This window comes from Semicossyphus pulcher, unplaced genomic scaffold, assembly GCF_022749685.1.
Source record: "Semicossyphus pulcher isolate SPU_LCO1_2020_fin unplaced genomic scaffold, fSemPul1.0.p SCAF_24, whole genome shotgun sequence".
NCBI classification, from domain to species: Eukaryota; Metazoa; Chordata; class Actinopteri; order Labriformes; family Labridae; genus Semicossyphus; species Semicossyphus pulcher.
The window spans coordinates 9,445,469-9,460,393 of NW_027211698.1; the positions used below are offsets into that span (position 1 = coordinate 9,445,469).

Here is a 14,925-nt window from a genome sequence, read left to right on the forward strand (position 1 = left end):
TTTTAAAGAGGGGGTATTATGTTGTTTCACATTTAAGGACATATTTATAACGTTACAATGTTGGATGTCCAGACTCAACGTGGGTGAAGTTTCAAATCTGTAGGTAAAAGTATGTTGGAGTAATCCCCTGCTAAAACAGTCTCAGGCTGCTGTGAACACTAGGTTTCAGACAGACTCCTCCAGACGCTTCACTTTGTGATGTCACAAAGTGGAGGAACTCCACAAAGCAGAACTTCCTGCCCCACATCAGCGTTTACTTTTCCAAACGACAAGAGCTCCAGACATTCATTTCAAATCCAAAAAGTGGAGACCATTTGTAACACAGGCACAGTGTTCAGAGTTCTGCCCCTCGGCGGGCTTCAGAGAGCCGGCCAATCAGAAGAAAGCGGGCTTGTCGGGTCGGGGTTTCTTAAAGGGCCAGAGCTGACTGAGTCGTTTCAGGCAAAGGCTGAATGAGGGCCTGCACAGAGCACCAGTGTGAGAAATGAGTGTGAGTTTTTTTTAACTGTGATACCTGTGGAGTACCTTGGCATAATTTACAGATTGAAATATGAAGCTTGAAATAAGAATAATACCCCACCTTAAAACACTCTAAACTCAAACCACAGAAAATTATGGTGTATGTTCTGCACTTTGATTGTGCTTATTTACCTCTACAGAAAAAGCGCTTGCCTCCAGGTCCCCCTTTCCAAGAGTCACAGGAAGGTCGCCAGTCGGGAGCAATTTAGGCATCAATATCAGAGGTTTTTTAAACTGTAAATTATGCTAGGCTACTCCACAGGTATCACAGAGTGAAATATGAAGCTTGAAATTAGCATAATACCCGCCCCTTTAAGGTATATATTAGGTAATCCAACTCCATGATTTCTTCCTGGTATTAAGACTAGCTCACACTTCCCTGATGCCAAACCTCTCTAAAGCTCTATCCAACAAGTTAGCGCGCTAATTTAATAGCTCTGTATGTTTTTAAGGAAGGTACTTTGCTCACGCATCAGCTGCTACCACTTGGGTTATAGATGTTTTACCTTAAAGGGGGGGTATTATGCTAATTTCAAGCTTCATATTTCAGCCTGTGATACCTGTAGAGTAGCTTAGCATAATAAAAAAAACAGCTAATTTCTCTCACACTGGTGCTCTGTGCAAGCCTGAAACAACTCAGTCAGCTCTGCCCCTTAAAGAAACCCCGCCCCTACAAGCCCACGTTCTTCTGATTGGCCAGCTCTGTGACATCACAAAGTGCAGCGTGTAGAAAAAACTGTGTGAAATCTAGCCTCCACAGCAGCCTGCAGGGAATACTCCAACATACTTTTATTGAAACTTCACCCACGTTTAGTCTGGACGTCCAACATTTGTCTTATAATGTGAAACAGCGTGATACCCCCTCTTTTAAATAACTTTCAATCTCAACTGAAGCCCAGTTGTTGTGAAAAATGAATTACCTCTCTCAACAGAGATATCATGGTCTCCGGTGTGCTCAGGTTTAAGCTCCACTCTGCTGCCAATTTGACTCCATCTGTTCATTTGGCAGTTTTAAAGATGCCTGACAATGAAGATCAACCGAACTGTTGTCTCAGGTTTCACTTCCTGCTCACATTAGGAGGCTCTGTTTGACAGGATTCAACAAGAGGAGGAGAAACAATTAGCCAGCGTCACTTAAAAAGTTCACGGAGCGCCGATGATGAGATGTGTTGACGGAAGGTTCGGTCGTGTTTTCTGCCGCATCAAAGATGGGAACCGAACGGTCGGCCAAATTACGCCAATCACAAAGCTGCGTCATTTTACCTCGAACACAGCGTGCTGTCAATCATCTCAAATCACAGCTCTAACAAAGAGAGAAACAGTACGCTCTGGTACAATTTGTTGTTCTTGCAGCCGGTTCCCCTGATGCACTCGACGATCTAATTTTGGCTGTGATTGCAGCCAGGGTAGAAATTATTTTAAAAAAGTGCAAGCTCACAGAGAAGCTTTGGAAATCCTGTTTCCAGCAGGTACGACCAGATTTTACACACTTTCTTCAGTCCTTATCGATGCAGACTGAAGTAGAAAAACCTCTGTAGCGATTTCGACGTCCTCGTGGGTTTGATATAAATGTACAGCCATGAGCTGAAACCTGTGAGTAAGCATATATTCCTCCCACTCCTCTTAGTGTTATCTTGAAATACGGTTTACATCGCTGATAGCAACGAGGGTTTGATGGGCGGTGAGAGCTAGCATAGAGGGGCGCGGCTCTGTGACGCCAGCGCTAACTGTCGAGCCTCCCCGAGGTGTCGTCGACCTGACGAAACGCTAATGAAGGGCAAACAGTGTGCTAGCTAAAATAGTGTAAATTCTCCCTCTCAAAGACGGGGCCAGAGGGGGTGTACCGCCCACCTCTGATTGACAGGCGTTAACGTTCTTTTTTTTATACATTTCATTACGTAGCTTCGTCTCAAACGGTCGCCTCTACGTCGCTATCGGCTGGCACAGTCCAGGGCTGATTTAAAACCATGGATGCCGTGTTTGAGCCATTTTCCAACCCTGAAATTCCGCTCTTTTTACAGCTCAAAAAACATGTTTAAGTGTGCAGGTTCTATGTGAAAGGATAAATGAGTGTCGAGGGGTTGGAGAGAATTAAAAAGGCTGACGTTTTAATGTTTAAATTACGTTCCTGTAAGAAAAGTACCCCATCAAATGTGTCCAGAGAAAGTAGGAAGTTATAAACGACTGGAGCAAGGAAGTAACTTCCTGTGTATCTCTAAAGTGTTCCTGCTGTGCCTTGTTTATATGTGTCTGTTTGTGTGTTGCAGCTCCTGCAGGAGGACCTGGAGCTGGAGCAGGTGAGGGTGAACTCTCTCACCCACATGGTGGTGGTGGTGGACGAGAGCAGCGGGGACAGCGCCACCGCCGCTTTGGAGAGCAAACTGCAGGTACGGACACGCACAACTTCCTCCAGACGTTCCATCAGTCGGCTTCTTTCTCACTCTAAAATCGCTGATCACACCGAGCTCCTTGTGGGTTAATTCACTTCCCCTCCCCCTCCTCCTCTCCCTCTCCCTCCCTCTCTCTGTGTGAGTGGACTCGGCACACTCCGGTTGTTTCCCCGGGAAAATAGATTGAACTGGAGATAGTTCTGTCTTTGCTGTTGTGCAGTAATTAGACCTTGCCAGCGAGATGTGCTTGTGCTTGTGCGTGCGCTGCAGCTTTCCGCTGATTTTGTTTACTCTACAAGTTATCATCGCACACGCTCTGCTTCCTGTTTGTACGCTTAATTCTCCACGCTTGTCTTAATCCCTGATGTATGGGTCTTAGTTCCTCTTGTTAACTCCCGAAGAATATTCTATCTAATACGCCGGCCTTAATTGCAGCTCGCTGCCCCGCGTCCTTATCGCACTATCACCGTCTTACGTTGCGGGAGGGTATCTCACTCTGTAATTGATTAGGATGCCTGATAAAGACGTCGGCCAGCACCTGAACCACCATGAAGCCTCCTCACGCTGCCTCTCCGAGCTTCTTACAACCGTCAGGTTTCTAAATAGTCTGTGATTTATGAAGATAAACAGTAGGAAGCTCTGATTCTTCAGGCTGGTGTAGATAATCTAATGCAGGAGAGGAGGGTGATGGAAACGAGATGATTTGTCTATAAATGTTGCGCACCGCCATCTGTGTTCATTGCATTGTTTTTAATGTAGCAGCGAACTACGCAAGTCTTTATTTCCTGGTTTGTGTACAAGGGACTCCCATGCCCACACACATCTGCGACAGCGAAGACCCGCCTTGATGAGAGGACTGACAGACTGCATTTAAACACATAATATAAACACAACAGACTGGGAGCGCTGTGAGGCAGGGCAAGGGCATTTTTTGTCATTGTTAAAATTGAGAGGGACACTTATTGCGCGGCTGTACGGTGGTGCAGTGGTTAGCGCTGTTGCCTCACAGCTAGAGGGTCACCGGTTCAATCCCCAGTTTGGGCAAGGTGGGCCTTTCTGTGCGGAGTTTGCATGTTCTCCTCGTGCATGCGTGGGTTTCCTCCAGGGTCTTCCTCCCACAGTCCAAAGATATGCTTGTTAGGTTAATTGGTGTGAGTGCCAGTCCAGGGTGTACCCCGCCCTTCGCCCAATGACAGCTGGGATAGGCTCCAGCCCCCCGCGACTCTGAACAGGATAAGCGGTGTAGATAATGGATGGATGGACTAGTTGATTTGCTTTGGCGTTACAGAGCGCCTCACGTTTTTGAGGAAACGCCCCGAGCGCCTCGAGTTGAAAAAACTTCAACTCAAAGCAGAAATGAGTCCGACGTCATGGGCCTTTTTTCTCATCGTCCAATCGGATGAAAGGAGAGGCGGGCCTTCTGTCAGTTTACATTATAACGGTTAGGTTAATGACAGCTAATGATTCGGTGGTTGCCTTAACAACAGTAGAAAAAGCTGCTCTTTTTTTTACTCAAAAGACATTTTAATTTTGACATCACCACAGAACACCCGCACACGTATGTGAACATGCTAATTGTGTTTTTGCATTTGTACTATAATTTGTAGTCAAATAACACAGACAGCACATATGTTGAAAATGATTAAGTTCACATTATCATTTGAATGAAGCCCCCTGTATGCTTCTGGAGATTTCTCCACCTCAATTGATTTATAAATTTTAATTTTCAAATGTTTCTGATTTAATATATTACAGCCCGAGGCCCCGTTAACACACAAGGAGCCTCATTTACCTTCATTAGACTTTAAAAAACACGATTTAATAAAACCTGTGATGCAGACTCGCAGCGCTGAGAGGGGGCGAGCACGAGCACAGAGGGAGGGAGGGAGCGGGTGGTCACGGATTTGCATGATCATGAAGCCTGATGCTCCTCTACAAATGACTGGAGTCTGCTAACAGACAGACAGAAAGATCTGTGTGATTAAACGTCTGTGTCCTCCCGCTGCGTTATTATAAACTATGACTATCCTGCTCGTGTCGTTCACATGTGGAGACGTACTTTATACTTTTAAGTAACTGTGTGTGGAAATACGGACAGATCGCGCCCTTATTGAGCCGGGTACATGAGAAACACACAGATCTGTGTCACATCTGCTCTGAGGATTTTATTAAATTACTAGTGCTAAAGGAGCGATTCTCCACCCCTCCTCTCCACAGTTTAGCAGTGCATAGTTTGCAGTCGGCCCTCCTTTTATTTTCATTGTTTACTCTGAAATATCTCCAAACTCTGCCTACCTGCTCAGCTAACGTGATGCTAACGCCAAGCCGCAAAGTGGTATTGGGCGCAGCTGTATCGCCGTAGTTTTACGAGTACGAGTATCCGCCCCGATATCCGATACCCGATTAAATTGAGTTTATTTTAAGCGTGTGCAAACTACCAACAAAGACAGTGAGTTCTTCATTCAAAAATATGTCTTTTAATAAACTTTGCAGCTGATTTGGATACAAAAGATGAGTAAAAAAAATAAGTGTTTGTCCAATTTAAAACCAGCAGACAGATAAACTGCTGATTTTTAAATGCATCAAATCAAGTCCAGCGCGCCCTCTCTTCAAATGCTCGCTCATTACCGACCTGTGATAAGCAAAGTCCTCTTTACAAATCCTGCAGGCGATCCTTTTCGTTGCAGCGCTGAGGGTGAAAAGTTTCAGGACGCGATGGCGTCGCTTCGGTGCCGCTATGTTTTGTTTAGCCCAGTGGTTCTCAACTGGTGGGTCGGGACCCAAAAGTGGGTCGCGGAACTGCTTTCAGTGGGTCGCGGATGTGTGATTGGAAAAATAAAAAGTTGTGGCAAAAAGTCGATGCTGCGCTTTTATTTTGAAGGACTTAGGTTTCCTATGGCGTGTGTGCAGTAGTAGCCTAGTTTAGTCACACTTCATGTATTCACTGATTGGGTAAACCCAGCTATAGTCACATTCCTGAAACTTGTTGAGCCCGACAGTGGTTGCATTTATGTGGCAGTTTTTAGCATATTTCTGTAGAGGGAATATTTATGCCACCTCTTATGCACTGCGACCGTTTTGGTTGACTATTATACTGTTGTGTTTTGTGAAGTTGACATACTGATGTTGCGTTGGTCTCAGGTAAAACGGCACCATTTTTCTGTAAATAAATGTAAGCGGTTGAAAAAAATCGACCCAACTTTTTTGGGTCGCCATTTATCACTAAGAAGGTGGTGGTGGGTCCTGAGGCGAGACCAGTTGAGAACCACTGGTGTAGCCTACCTGTCGCTTCCCGGTCGCTTGTAAGCATGCGCAGATCTCAGCAGAGATAGTAAGGATGCGAGATGCCTCACTCCTCGGCAAACTCGGCTGCAGGAAACGATGTTATGTCTGCAAACACGCGCAATGACGTAACCCGCTAATTATCGACAATTAAATCCGTCGGGAACTAATTATGTCACAGATACAATGCTAGCTGCACTCAATCTTTCTTTCATGGAGGAGGGTAAAAGGACTCTGTTCACTCGGGACTCGGCCTCCATGTATATTAAATGTAATGTGTGTAGATTCCATTTCCAAGCATGTACGTTGCTATGTGTCCGGCTTCAGGGTCCGCGATCCCCGTAATCCCTCCATGCATGAGCAGAACACCAAACAGAAGATATCACCGTCAGGCTGCAGCCCGGGTTACAGATGAAGCTCCCACACGCCGAGCTGCATATGATACGGTGGAGAGATGGTGTCTGACGCTAGGAGAAAAAAGTCGGGACTATTTTATCTCCAAGTTCAATCTGTTGACTTCGGGGAGAGCGCGAGTGAACATGTTGAGGTAGATGTGGATAGAGCCGGTGATGCACGAGGAGAGGAAATGAAGGAATTTAAGATAATTGGATGCGACTGAAACTCCTCCTTGGGGAGAAAAGGTTTGAGGAGCTGTGGATAAAAGTAAGCTGCTCTGTACTGGAAGCAGATTAGCCCAAAATGAGAATCTCTCCTCCCCAACTCTTCCAAAAGAAAAGAACTTGCATGAATATATTAATGCAGCTCTGTCATATTAAGCAATTCCAATGCAGACCATGCAAAGCGTAATCTCACTTAACATCATTAGAAGCCGAATGCAGCTGTGTTTTTCGGGCTTGTGCTGGCGCCGCGTCCTGCAGTGCAGCTTATTGCGAAATAAAAGTTAAGAGAGATAAATAGATGAGAGGGAACATCGTGTGCAGGAATGTAAGAATGCAAATAGAAGGTGCCGTCCCCGGTTTCTCCCCGCTGTTCAACTGTCGCTTGATTAATTACAGGCCATTCATCTTAAGATTAACCTGCTGAGACTCCCTCTCCTCGTCCGTCTCTCTCTCCCTCTCTTTTTTCCCCCCGCATCTCATTGTCTTTTCATTTCCTCTCAGCCCTCCCTCCGTCTCTCTGATGACTCTGTTCAGTGGACACACTGAGGGTTTTTGTCTTTGCCGGTTAAATGAAACGGAAGAGTGTCTCTCCCATTTTGCTCGGCTAACAGCCGGCTGCCAATACGCCGATAGAATGGAGACAAGAAAAATCAAGTTTTACAGCTCACAGACTCTTTATGTGTCGGCGCTCGCAAGTGAGAGAACTGTAATGACAAACCAAATATGGACAGGAGAGAGAGTCATGGAGACTGGCTGCTATCTGCAGCTGAATATCAATATATGAAATACATGTTTTAGAAGCTGGAGCGGTGGTTCAATCCCTGCCTCATCCAATAAGATACTGATCCCTAAATTGCTCCCAGTTGGCGACCTTCCACGGGTCAATTGCAGGTAGATAAGCGCCATTAAAGTGCAGGACATACACCATCATTTTCTGTGGTTTCAACGCCCTTGAAATGCCCCTCAGGTACTTTAGCGTGCTTAAAGGGCGGGTATGATGCTCATTTCAAGCTTCATATTTCACTCTGTGACACCTGTGTGAGTAGCTTAGCATAATTTACGGTTAACAACTCTCCTCATTTTTCTCACACCGGTGCTCTGCGCTTGCCCTCACACAGCCTCTGCCTGAAATGACTCAGTCGGCTCTGTCCCTTTAAGAAGCCCCGCCCCTACAAGCCCGCTTTCTTCTGAGAATGGTGTTCTTATGTTGTACAGGAAAAGCTGACACATTAACAGTGATCTGAGATTGAAGCATCAATGACACAAGGTTCGGTAATAAGTCTAACTGGACTACGTCCACAACTTAACTGAAACTGGACTGTCGTTGCCAAGCAACCCAAACATTCCGCCTGCACTCTGTAACTGTGTCCCATCCACAGGCTGCAGCCTTCGAAGGAGGCGGTCCACGGAGGATGCTCCATTCATAGCCTGAGTAGACCGTTAGAGCCGAACTGAAATGACACGGTCTGGTCTTCCAAACACCGCTCCTGTCGCCTAGCAACAGGTAGCTAGCAGGCTAACTAGCTAGCATAACTAACGTTGATTAAGTTATTATCTTAAAGAGAATTTGTTTCAAGGGCCCTTTTCGTTTTCTTAAACATGTGTAACACTGGTTTCAGCTCAGTCGAATAGCCAAACATTTTAACATTTTAAAGAATAATTTTAATTAATGAATTTGCGCTCAATGCATCTTGTTGGACCTGGGAAATGGAGGACGCATTTGTCGGCCGCATCTGAAGGAGCCTTCGCATTGGGACAGCCTTCGAAGCGCTTCTGTGGCGCAATCGGCCTTCAAATACGGCCTTCGAAAGCTGCAGCCCCTGGATTGGGACACAGCTTGTGTCTACAGGTTAATACGGATCAGCTGTTTTTTATCATGTAGATTTGTTTTAATTTCTCATCAACCAGTGGAATAAGAGTCCCTTAAGCCCTTAAGGTCCGGGTCATTGTCCTTATTAGACTTGTGCAGTCAGAGGACTTCATTCACTTGGACTGAAAATAGAGATATTTAGTTCCTGTCATCACCGGATTTCATGGCCGTCAACAATCATGATCAGGCCCGTCCCTCTGGGAGAGACGGCACCACGAATCAAACTGCATTTTTGGCAGCTTAAAAAATTTCAAGTGGCAAGTGAAGACGTGAAACCATCAGGCTCTGAGGCGACGTGATGAAGATGTTCCAGTGACTCAAGAGGAAATAATTCATAAAGAATATTTTGTGCTAATGTATGATTTATATATGTGTGTGTGTGTGTGCAGGTGCTCGGTGACCGCTGGGCAGCCATTTGTCGATGGACGGAGGAGCGCTGGATTCTGCTTCAGGAGATTTTACTGAAATGGCAGCACTTCACTAATGAACAGGTATGTGCAGCTGCGTGGAGCCGAGGCAGGATCGCAGCTGTATTTGCTGCAGCTATAATGACATTAGATCATCCAGATGTGTCTTCTCCCACATTGTGAAAGCTTAAATTTTACGCTGAGAGAGACTAAAAAATTCGTGGAAGAAAGGTCACAGCAAGAGGTGATTTGGTGCTAAACTGTTTGAAACTTGATTTAAGTTGCAGAGTGCTAAAGCTGAATATTAGCTTCTGTTAAATTCTGTTCCAAAGGGGGACTGTAAGGTGTGCCATCATCAGGGTGAAGTATTTAGTCCTCTAATACAACTCAAATACCTGCAAAACTACAGACATACCCATCAGCCTCAGCTGTGCTTATTGTTCAGCAAATGTTAGCATGCTATCAAGCTACACGGCGATGTTTTTAAAGCTAGCTAGAGTAGCTAGCATGAATGGAGAGTCTTAATCCACATTTCCTGTGAAGTGAAGCTGAACAAGACATTTTTCATTTATAGTTGTAGCGACTTGAAAGTCGCGAGTAGCCCCGCCCCTAAATCCTCCCTTGCTGTACGGTCTATCTGACTCTAAATGAGAGCATAATTCTCTAAATGTACATCATGCTGTGTGGAAGAAGACTTGAAACTAGAGATTAAGACCATAAACTCGTTGGGAAAATGTTTACTGAGGGAATAAATCAGGAGAGAAGTAGGACTTCCCTTTGCAACCAGTGGAGTCGCCCCCTGCTGGACATTAGACAGAATGCAGGTATAAGGCAGTTTTGTGTCAGTTCAGCTTCTCAGACACTGAGGCTTCTTCTGCTCCTCTGCTGTTAATGATAGCTCATGCTAACTTGATCTTGAATGCATTATGGGAAAACACAGCATCATCAGTGTTGGCTACTGAGCTGGTTAGTATGTAGTTAGTTTTGCAGGTAAATAAAGTGTATTGCACAAATATGTTTAGCCTGATGATGGTGATGGATGGAAAGTCAGACGTAGGCTGATTGTAAACACCTGTTAAGTCACGATCTATCGCCGTATGAGGTAACACCATGGCGACTGAGCCTATGGCCCACTGATGAAAGCCTTTGCATTTGCAGTATTACAGAGTCACAAGCGGTGCCCAGTTAGTGACACGTTTTCCAGCAGTGGTTGGTCTGCCAGAGAGGGTAGGCGGAGCTAAGCGGCTGTTTCTCCTCTCTCTGCAAGTGTTGCGAGTAAACAGTAATCTACTATGGCTGAACAAACAAAGAAAAGATTCATGACGACAGATACAACTTCAAAAATAAGTGGAAATACAAAGAAAAAGAAACAAACTCGACGCTCAGATGAAGCAAACAGTCTAAAAAGGAAAGCGACCGTCAGCGAGGAAAATCAAGAGTTACAACCGGAGCCAACCGTGGACGTCACACATGCGACACTGTCTGGATATCTGAGTAGTGTGCTCCCACAATTACCGTTTATCGCCACAGGTGCCGCCAAAGACAACAAACTGAAATCTTTGATATTATAACTTTAAAACTAATCCTATATTTATGTCTTGTGTTTAATTTAAACAGAGAAAGCAGCATTGAATAATTGTGTAAACCAGCTGCGACAACATACATATATTTGAGCTATTAATTAGACCCTCCTTTTGATGACTTTAATATTAGAAATGACTCATATTTTCTCCGTCCTTTTATCAGCGTGTTTGCAGGTGATATGTTCAGCCGCAGCAAACTTTGTAAAGGAAATTAAAAGAAGGAAATTAAAGGGAAATGTCAGGATTTGCTCGTGTTCTGCCGTTTAATAACCGAGGACAGTGAAATCACAACATGAGATTATACACGATTAACTGATCAGTCTTCATCAAAAACTCCAAACTGGATATTTATATTTAGATTATAACTGAGCTAAATGTGCCCAAAATGCTGACTGTAAGGTTCAGCAGGGTCCATCTGATGAATTGTGATTACTCAGCAGCCCTCGTAAGTACAGACTCATCATGAAGTAATCTCTCCACTGTCTCTTATAACGAGGAATCATCGGCTGCGATGGCTTCCAGACATCCATAAGAACCAAATTTAATTTGATTAATTATTCAAAACATCAGGAAACGCATTGGATTCAATTCTGCCCGTTCTCTGGCTAAATGCTCGCTCAAGCAGCGCCGCGGGCTCTGGATGTAAATGAAGCGTCCGCGCGCTGATAGCAGCCGTGTTCCCGCTGTAATCCCGAGCGGAGCGAGAGATGCTGTCACAGACAATAGAGCTGAGGAGGAAGCTGCAGTCAGGAGCTGTCTGTCGCAGCAGGAGGCCGCGGCTCCAAGTGCACCTCCTTCCACATGATGAGATCGCTCTCTCATCTCCTCTCTCCTCATTTCCCCTCGTCTTCTCTTTTCTCTCCCGTCTTTCACTTTCCTCCTTTACCCCTTTCCTTGTCCCCTTATCCTTTACTCTCTCCTCCTTTCCTCCCTTATCCTGTTTACTTTTCTTTTCTTGTCTTTCCTTCTTATTTCCTTTTTTATTTCCCTCCTCTTTCCTTTTCTCTTCCACTCCCCCTTTCCTTCTTTCCTTGTCTCCTCTCCTTTATCCTCCTTTTTTGAACTCTTCCCCTCTCCTCTTCTCCCCCTCTCCTTCTCTTTTCTCTCCTATCTTTCACTTTCCTCCTGTACCCCACTCATTGTCCCCTATCCTTAACTCTCTCCTCCTTTCCTTCCTTATCTCCTCCTCCCTTTTCTTTTCTTTTCTTGTCTTTCCTTTACTCTTATTTCCTTTTTTATTTTCCTTTTCTTTTCCACCCCCCCTTTCCTTCTTTCCTTCAATAATCTGTTCTTGTCTCCTTTCCTTTATCCTCTTCTTTCTTTTCTCATTCCCTTTCTCTCTCTTTTTTGTGCTTCTTTATCCTTTTCCTCCTTAAATTTTCTTGATATATGTCTCCTCTTAACCCCTCTCCTTGTCCCCTATCTTCTCCTCTTCCATCCTTCCCTCCCTTATCTCCTCCTCCCTTTTGTTGTCTTTCCTTTCCTCTCATTTAATTGATCTTTTCCTCCTCTTTCCCTTTCTTTTCCACTCCCCATTTCCATATTTCCTCTCAACTTCTGTCCCTCCTTTCTCCTCCTCCTTTTCTTTATACTTCTTTGTCCTTTTCCTTCTTTCATTTTCTTCCTCCTCCTTTTCTTTCCCATCCTCTCCTTCTGTCCTCATTCAATTCTCTCCTTTCCTCATTTCCTTCCCTTCCCTCTGCTCTTATCTCTTCTCTTCCTCACCTTTTCCTTTCATACTCTCCCTGCTATTTCTTCTTGTTTCTGTGCTTCCTTATCCTCTTCTTTCCCTTCCTTCTCTTCTCCTCCTTTTCCTCTTTCCCTTATCTCCTAACCTTTTCCTCTCTCTCCTTGTTTCCTCTCCTCTCTTCAGTGTTTATTTGACTCCTGGCTGACTCAGAAGGAGGAGCTGGTTCGCTCCATCAAGACCTCCAACCTGAAGGACCAGGCAGAGATGGTGGCCTGCCTGCGCCGTCTCGCTGTGAGTTCCCCTGCAACACATCTACACTCCTCTCCTTTTTAACTCAGCAGGAATAAACTGACTTGTTTGTTCCTCCAGACGGTGAAGGCCGACCTGGAGGTGAAGCGTCCCACCATGGACAAGCTGTGCTCCATGAGTCAGGACCTGCTGTCCAGCGTTAAGAACAAAGAGGTGGCCAGCAAACTGGAGGCCAGACTGGACAGCTTCGCCCAGCGCTGGGACCGACTGATCCAGAGTCTGGAGATGAGCAGCTCCCAGGTACACGACCGCACACTCTCTGTTCTGCTTTATACACTACACCAGGTAACTGTATTTGTTATACGTACAGTGTTATATGCACTTATAGGAAAAACAAGCAGTCATAACCGTGGCTGCTTTTAAACTGCAGAGTACCACGGACAGGCTGAACAACACGTTTTCAGATTGTCAGGGTTTGTGATGTCACAAACTTAAGGAGCCAATCCCGTTAATGGACGGGGTGACACTATGCATATCATTATGTGCAACCTATGGCAACTCACTACTGACTACTAACGTTAACGCTACTGCTACTAATTACTGAATATTAAGCTAGCCAAGTTTCAATAAGTTGCCACTAAACGATGGCAGAGACGTGTTTTGTTTTCAGCTTTTACAAAAGGAGAAATGTTTTTAAAAAAGGGGGCAGGGCATATGTAGAATCAGGAATTTGAGGGAGAAGGAGGCGGTGCCTTATTTTGCAGAAAAAACATATCAGACACAGTTTATTATTTCACGCAGAGCTTTTTATGTCTTAAAACATGACTGGTCTTTAAAGGCCGGCGTATCCCATATTGTGTTCGTCGGTTTCATGTTTACTTCACGTGCCAGTTTTTGTGTTTCTCTCCGCTGTTTTCGTCTCTTTTCTCTTCCCCCTCTGTAAACAGAGTCACGGCGGATTGATACGATTACAGTTAGTCCTCCAGGTTGTGCGATTAGAGCCAAATCCCTAGCAACAGTCTGTTCTTCATAGCAACGGTCTTATCGAGAAATAGCAGACCTCGGAATGTCGTAATTAACCAATCAGAATCAAGTGTTTAACACAGCTGTGTATTAAATTAAGCTAATAGAAACCAGAATCAAACCAAAGCAAATACATAGAGATGTTTATCCATTTTCACACATTATATTCCCAGACAACAAAAGGTTTATGTTCCAACAGTGGAACTGAACTTGTAGTAGGAAAGGGTAAAGTTCAGCTCGTCCAAAAATACCTGCTTTTAGCCTTTAGCTTTCGATCTGGCCACGTCAGAGTCTGTCAGCTTCGGTCCGCTGAGCTGAGAGTCACGGTTGTTTCTCAGTCCTGGCAGCCAGCTGATTGCTCTTCATTTCACTCGCTCAGTGTCCCGGCTCTTAATCAGTTTGTGATTAGGTGGCAGAATGAAAACCAGCAGGAAGTTGCAACTCGGGGACCAAGATTAAACAAGAAACCGCTGATTTAAGAATAGAAGCAGAACGTTTGGATTAAAGTCAAAAGCTCTCGTGAATGAGTCTTTTCTCGTCTTCTTCTTCTCCTAAATAAACCCGTCTGTTTGCTCCTCGCTGGTTTACAAACCTGGATTTGACAGCTCCACAAACAACTCAGGTTTTTCTGTCAAAATGAAATTCTTGGACGATCCTGAGGTCATATTTCTGCTTCTGTAAAAACGTCGGTGTGATGAAACCGAGCCCTGGTAGCTGCAAGCGTTTGGCCTGAGGGACGGAGGAAACGCACGGATCGGCTGGGCGACAGAGGTCGTTGAACAGAGAGGTTTATGTCGCACAGAAATGGAGAATATTGAAGAAGGAGGGATGGAATTAGAGCAGAAATGTGTTGCCTTCATGCACCGTCCTGTGCAAACAGAAAGGAGGTGCTTTCAATCAGCAGCGGCGTACAATTATCGCTCCTCATGATCAAATGTTGGATTGTTAAATTGTCACTTTCCCCCGCTGTTCTCTCATCTCCTTGTGTAACTACTCAGTCAAATCCGCTCCCTCTTTATCTCTGCGTTTCAAAAGTGCTTTTAAAAAGTGACGCGCTAACTGACAAGTGATAAGATAAAGATAAAAGGCTTATGCGGTTTCTGAATTTCCCTGATAAAGATTCTGCACTGTCATGTTGCCTTTATTCTTTAAGCCCTCTGGAGAGCCTCGAACTGATCGTTGAGTAAATTACTAGAATTATTTATATTGTAGGTTTGGAAGGAAACATCAATGCCCTGAAGTGTTCCTTCTCAGGCTGCTCTTTCTGTACTCAAAAGCTCAAAGGCTGCAAC

At 44.8% G+C, this 14,925-nt stretch overlaps 1 protein-coding gene across 4 annotated transcripts in view; it reads left to right on the plus strand.

The window, feature by feature from the left end:
* Positions 1 to 14,925, plus strand: part of dmd (dystrophin) — a 195,945-nt gene that overhangs the window by 26,931 nt on the left and 154,089 nt on the right. For all 4 annotated transcript variants that reach the window (XM_069675656.1, XM_069675655.1, XM_069675657.1 and 1 more), the window contains exons 10-13: positions 2,787 to 2,906; positions 9,071 to 9,172; positions 12,545 to 12,652; positions 12,731 to 12,910. In XM_069675656.1, the coding sequence (XP_069531757.1) occupies positions 2,787 to 2,906; positions 9,071 to 9,172; positions 12,545 to 12,652; positions 12,731 to 12,910 (510 nt within the window). The remainder of the gene's footprint in view (positions 1 to 2,786; positions 2,907 to 9,070; positions 9,173 to 12,544; positions 12,653 to 12,730; positions 12,911 to 14,925) is intronic.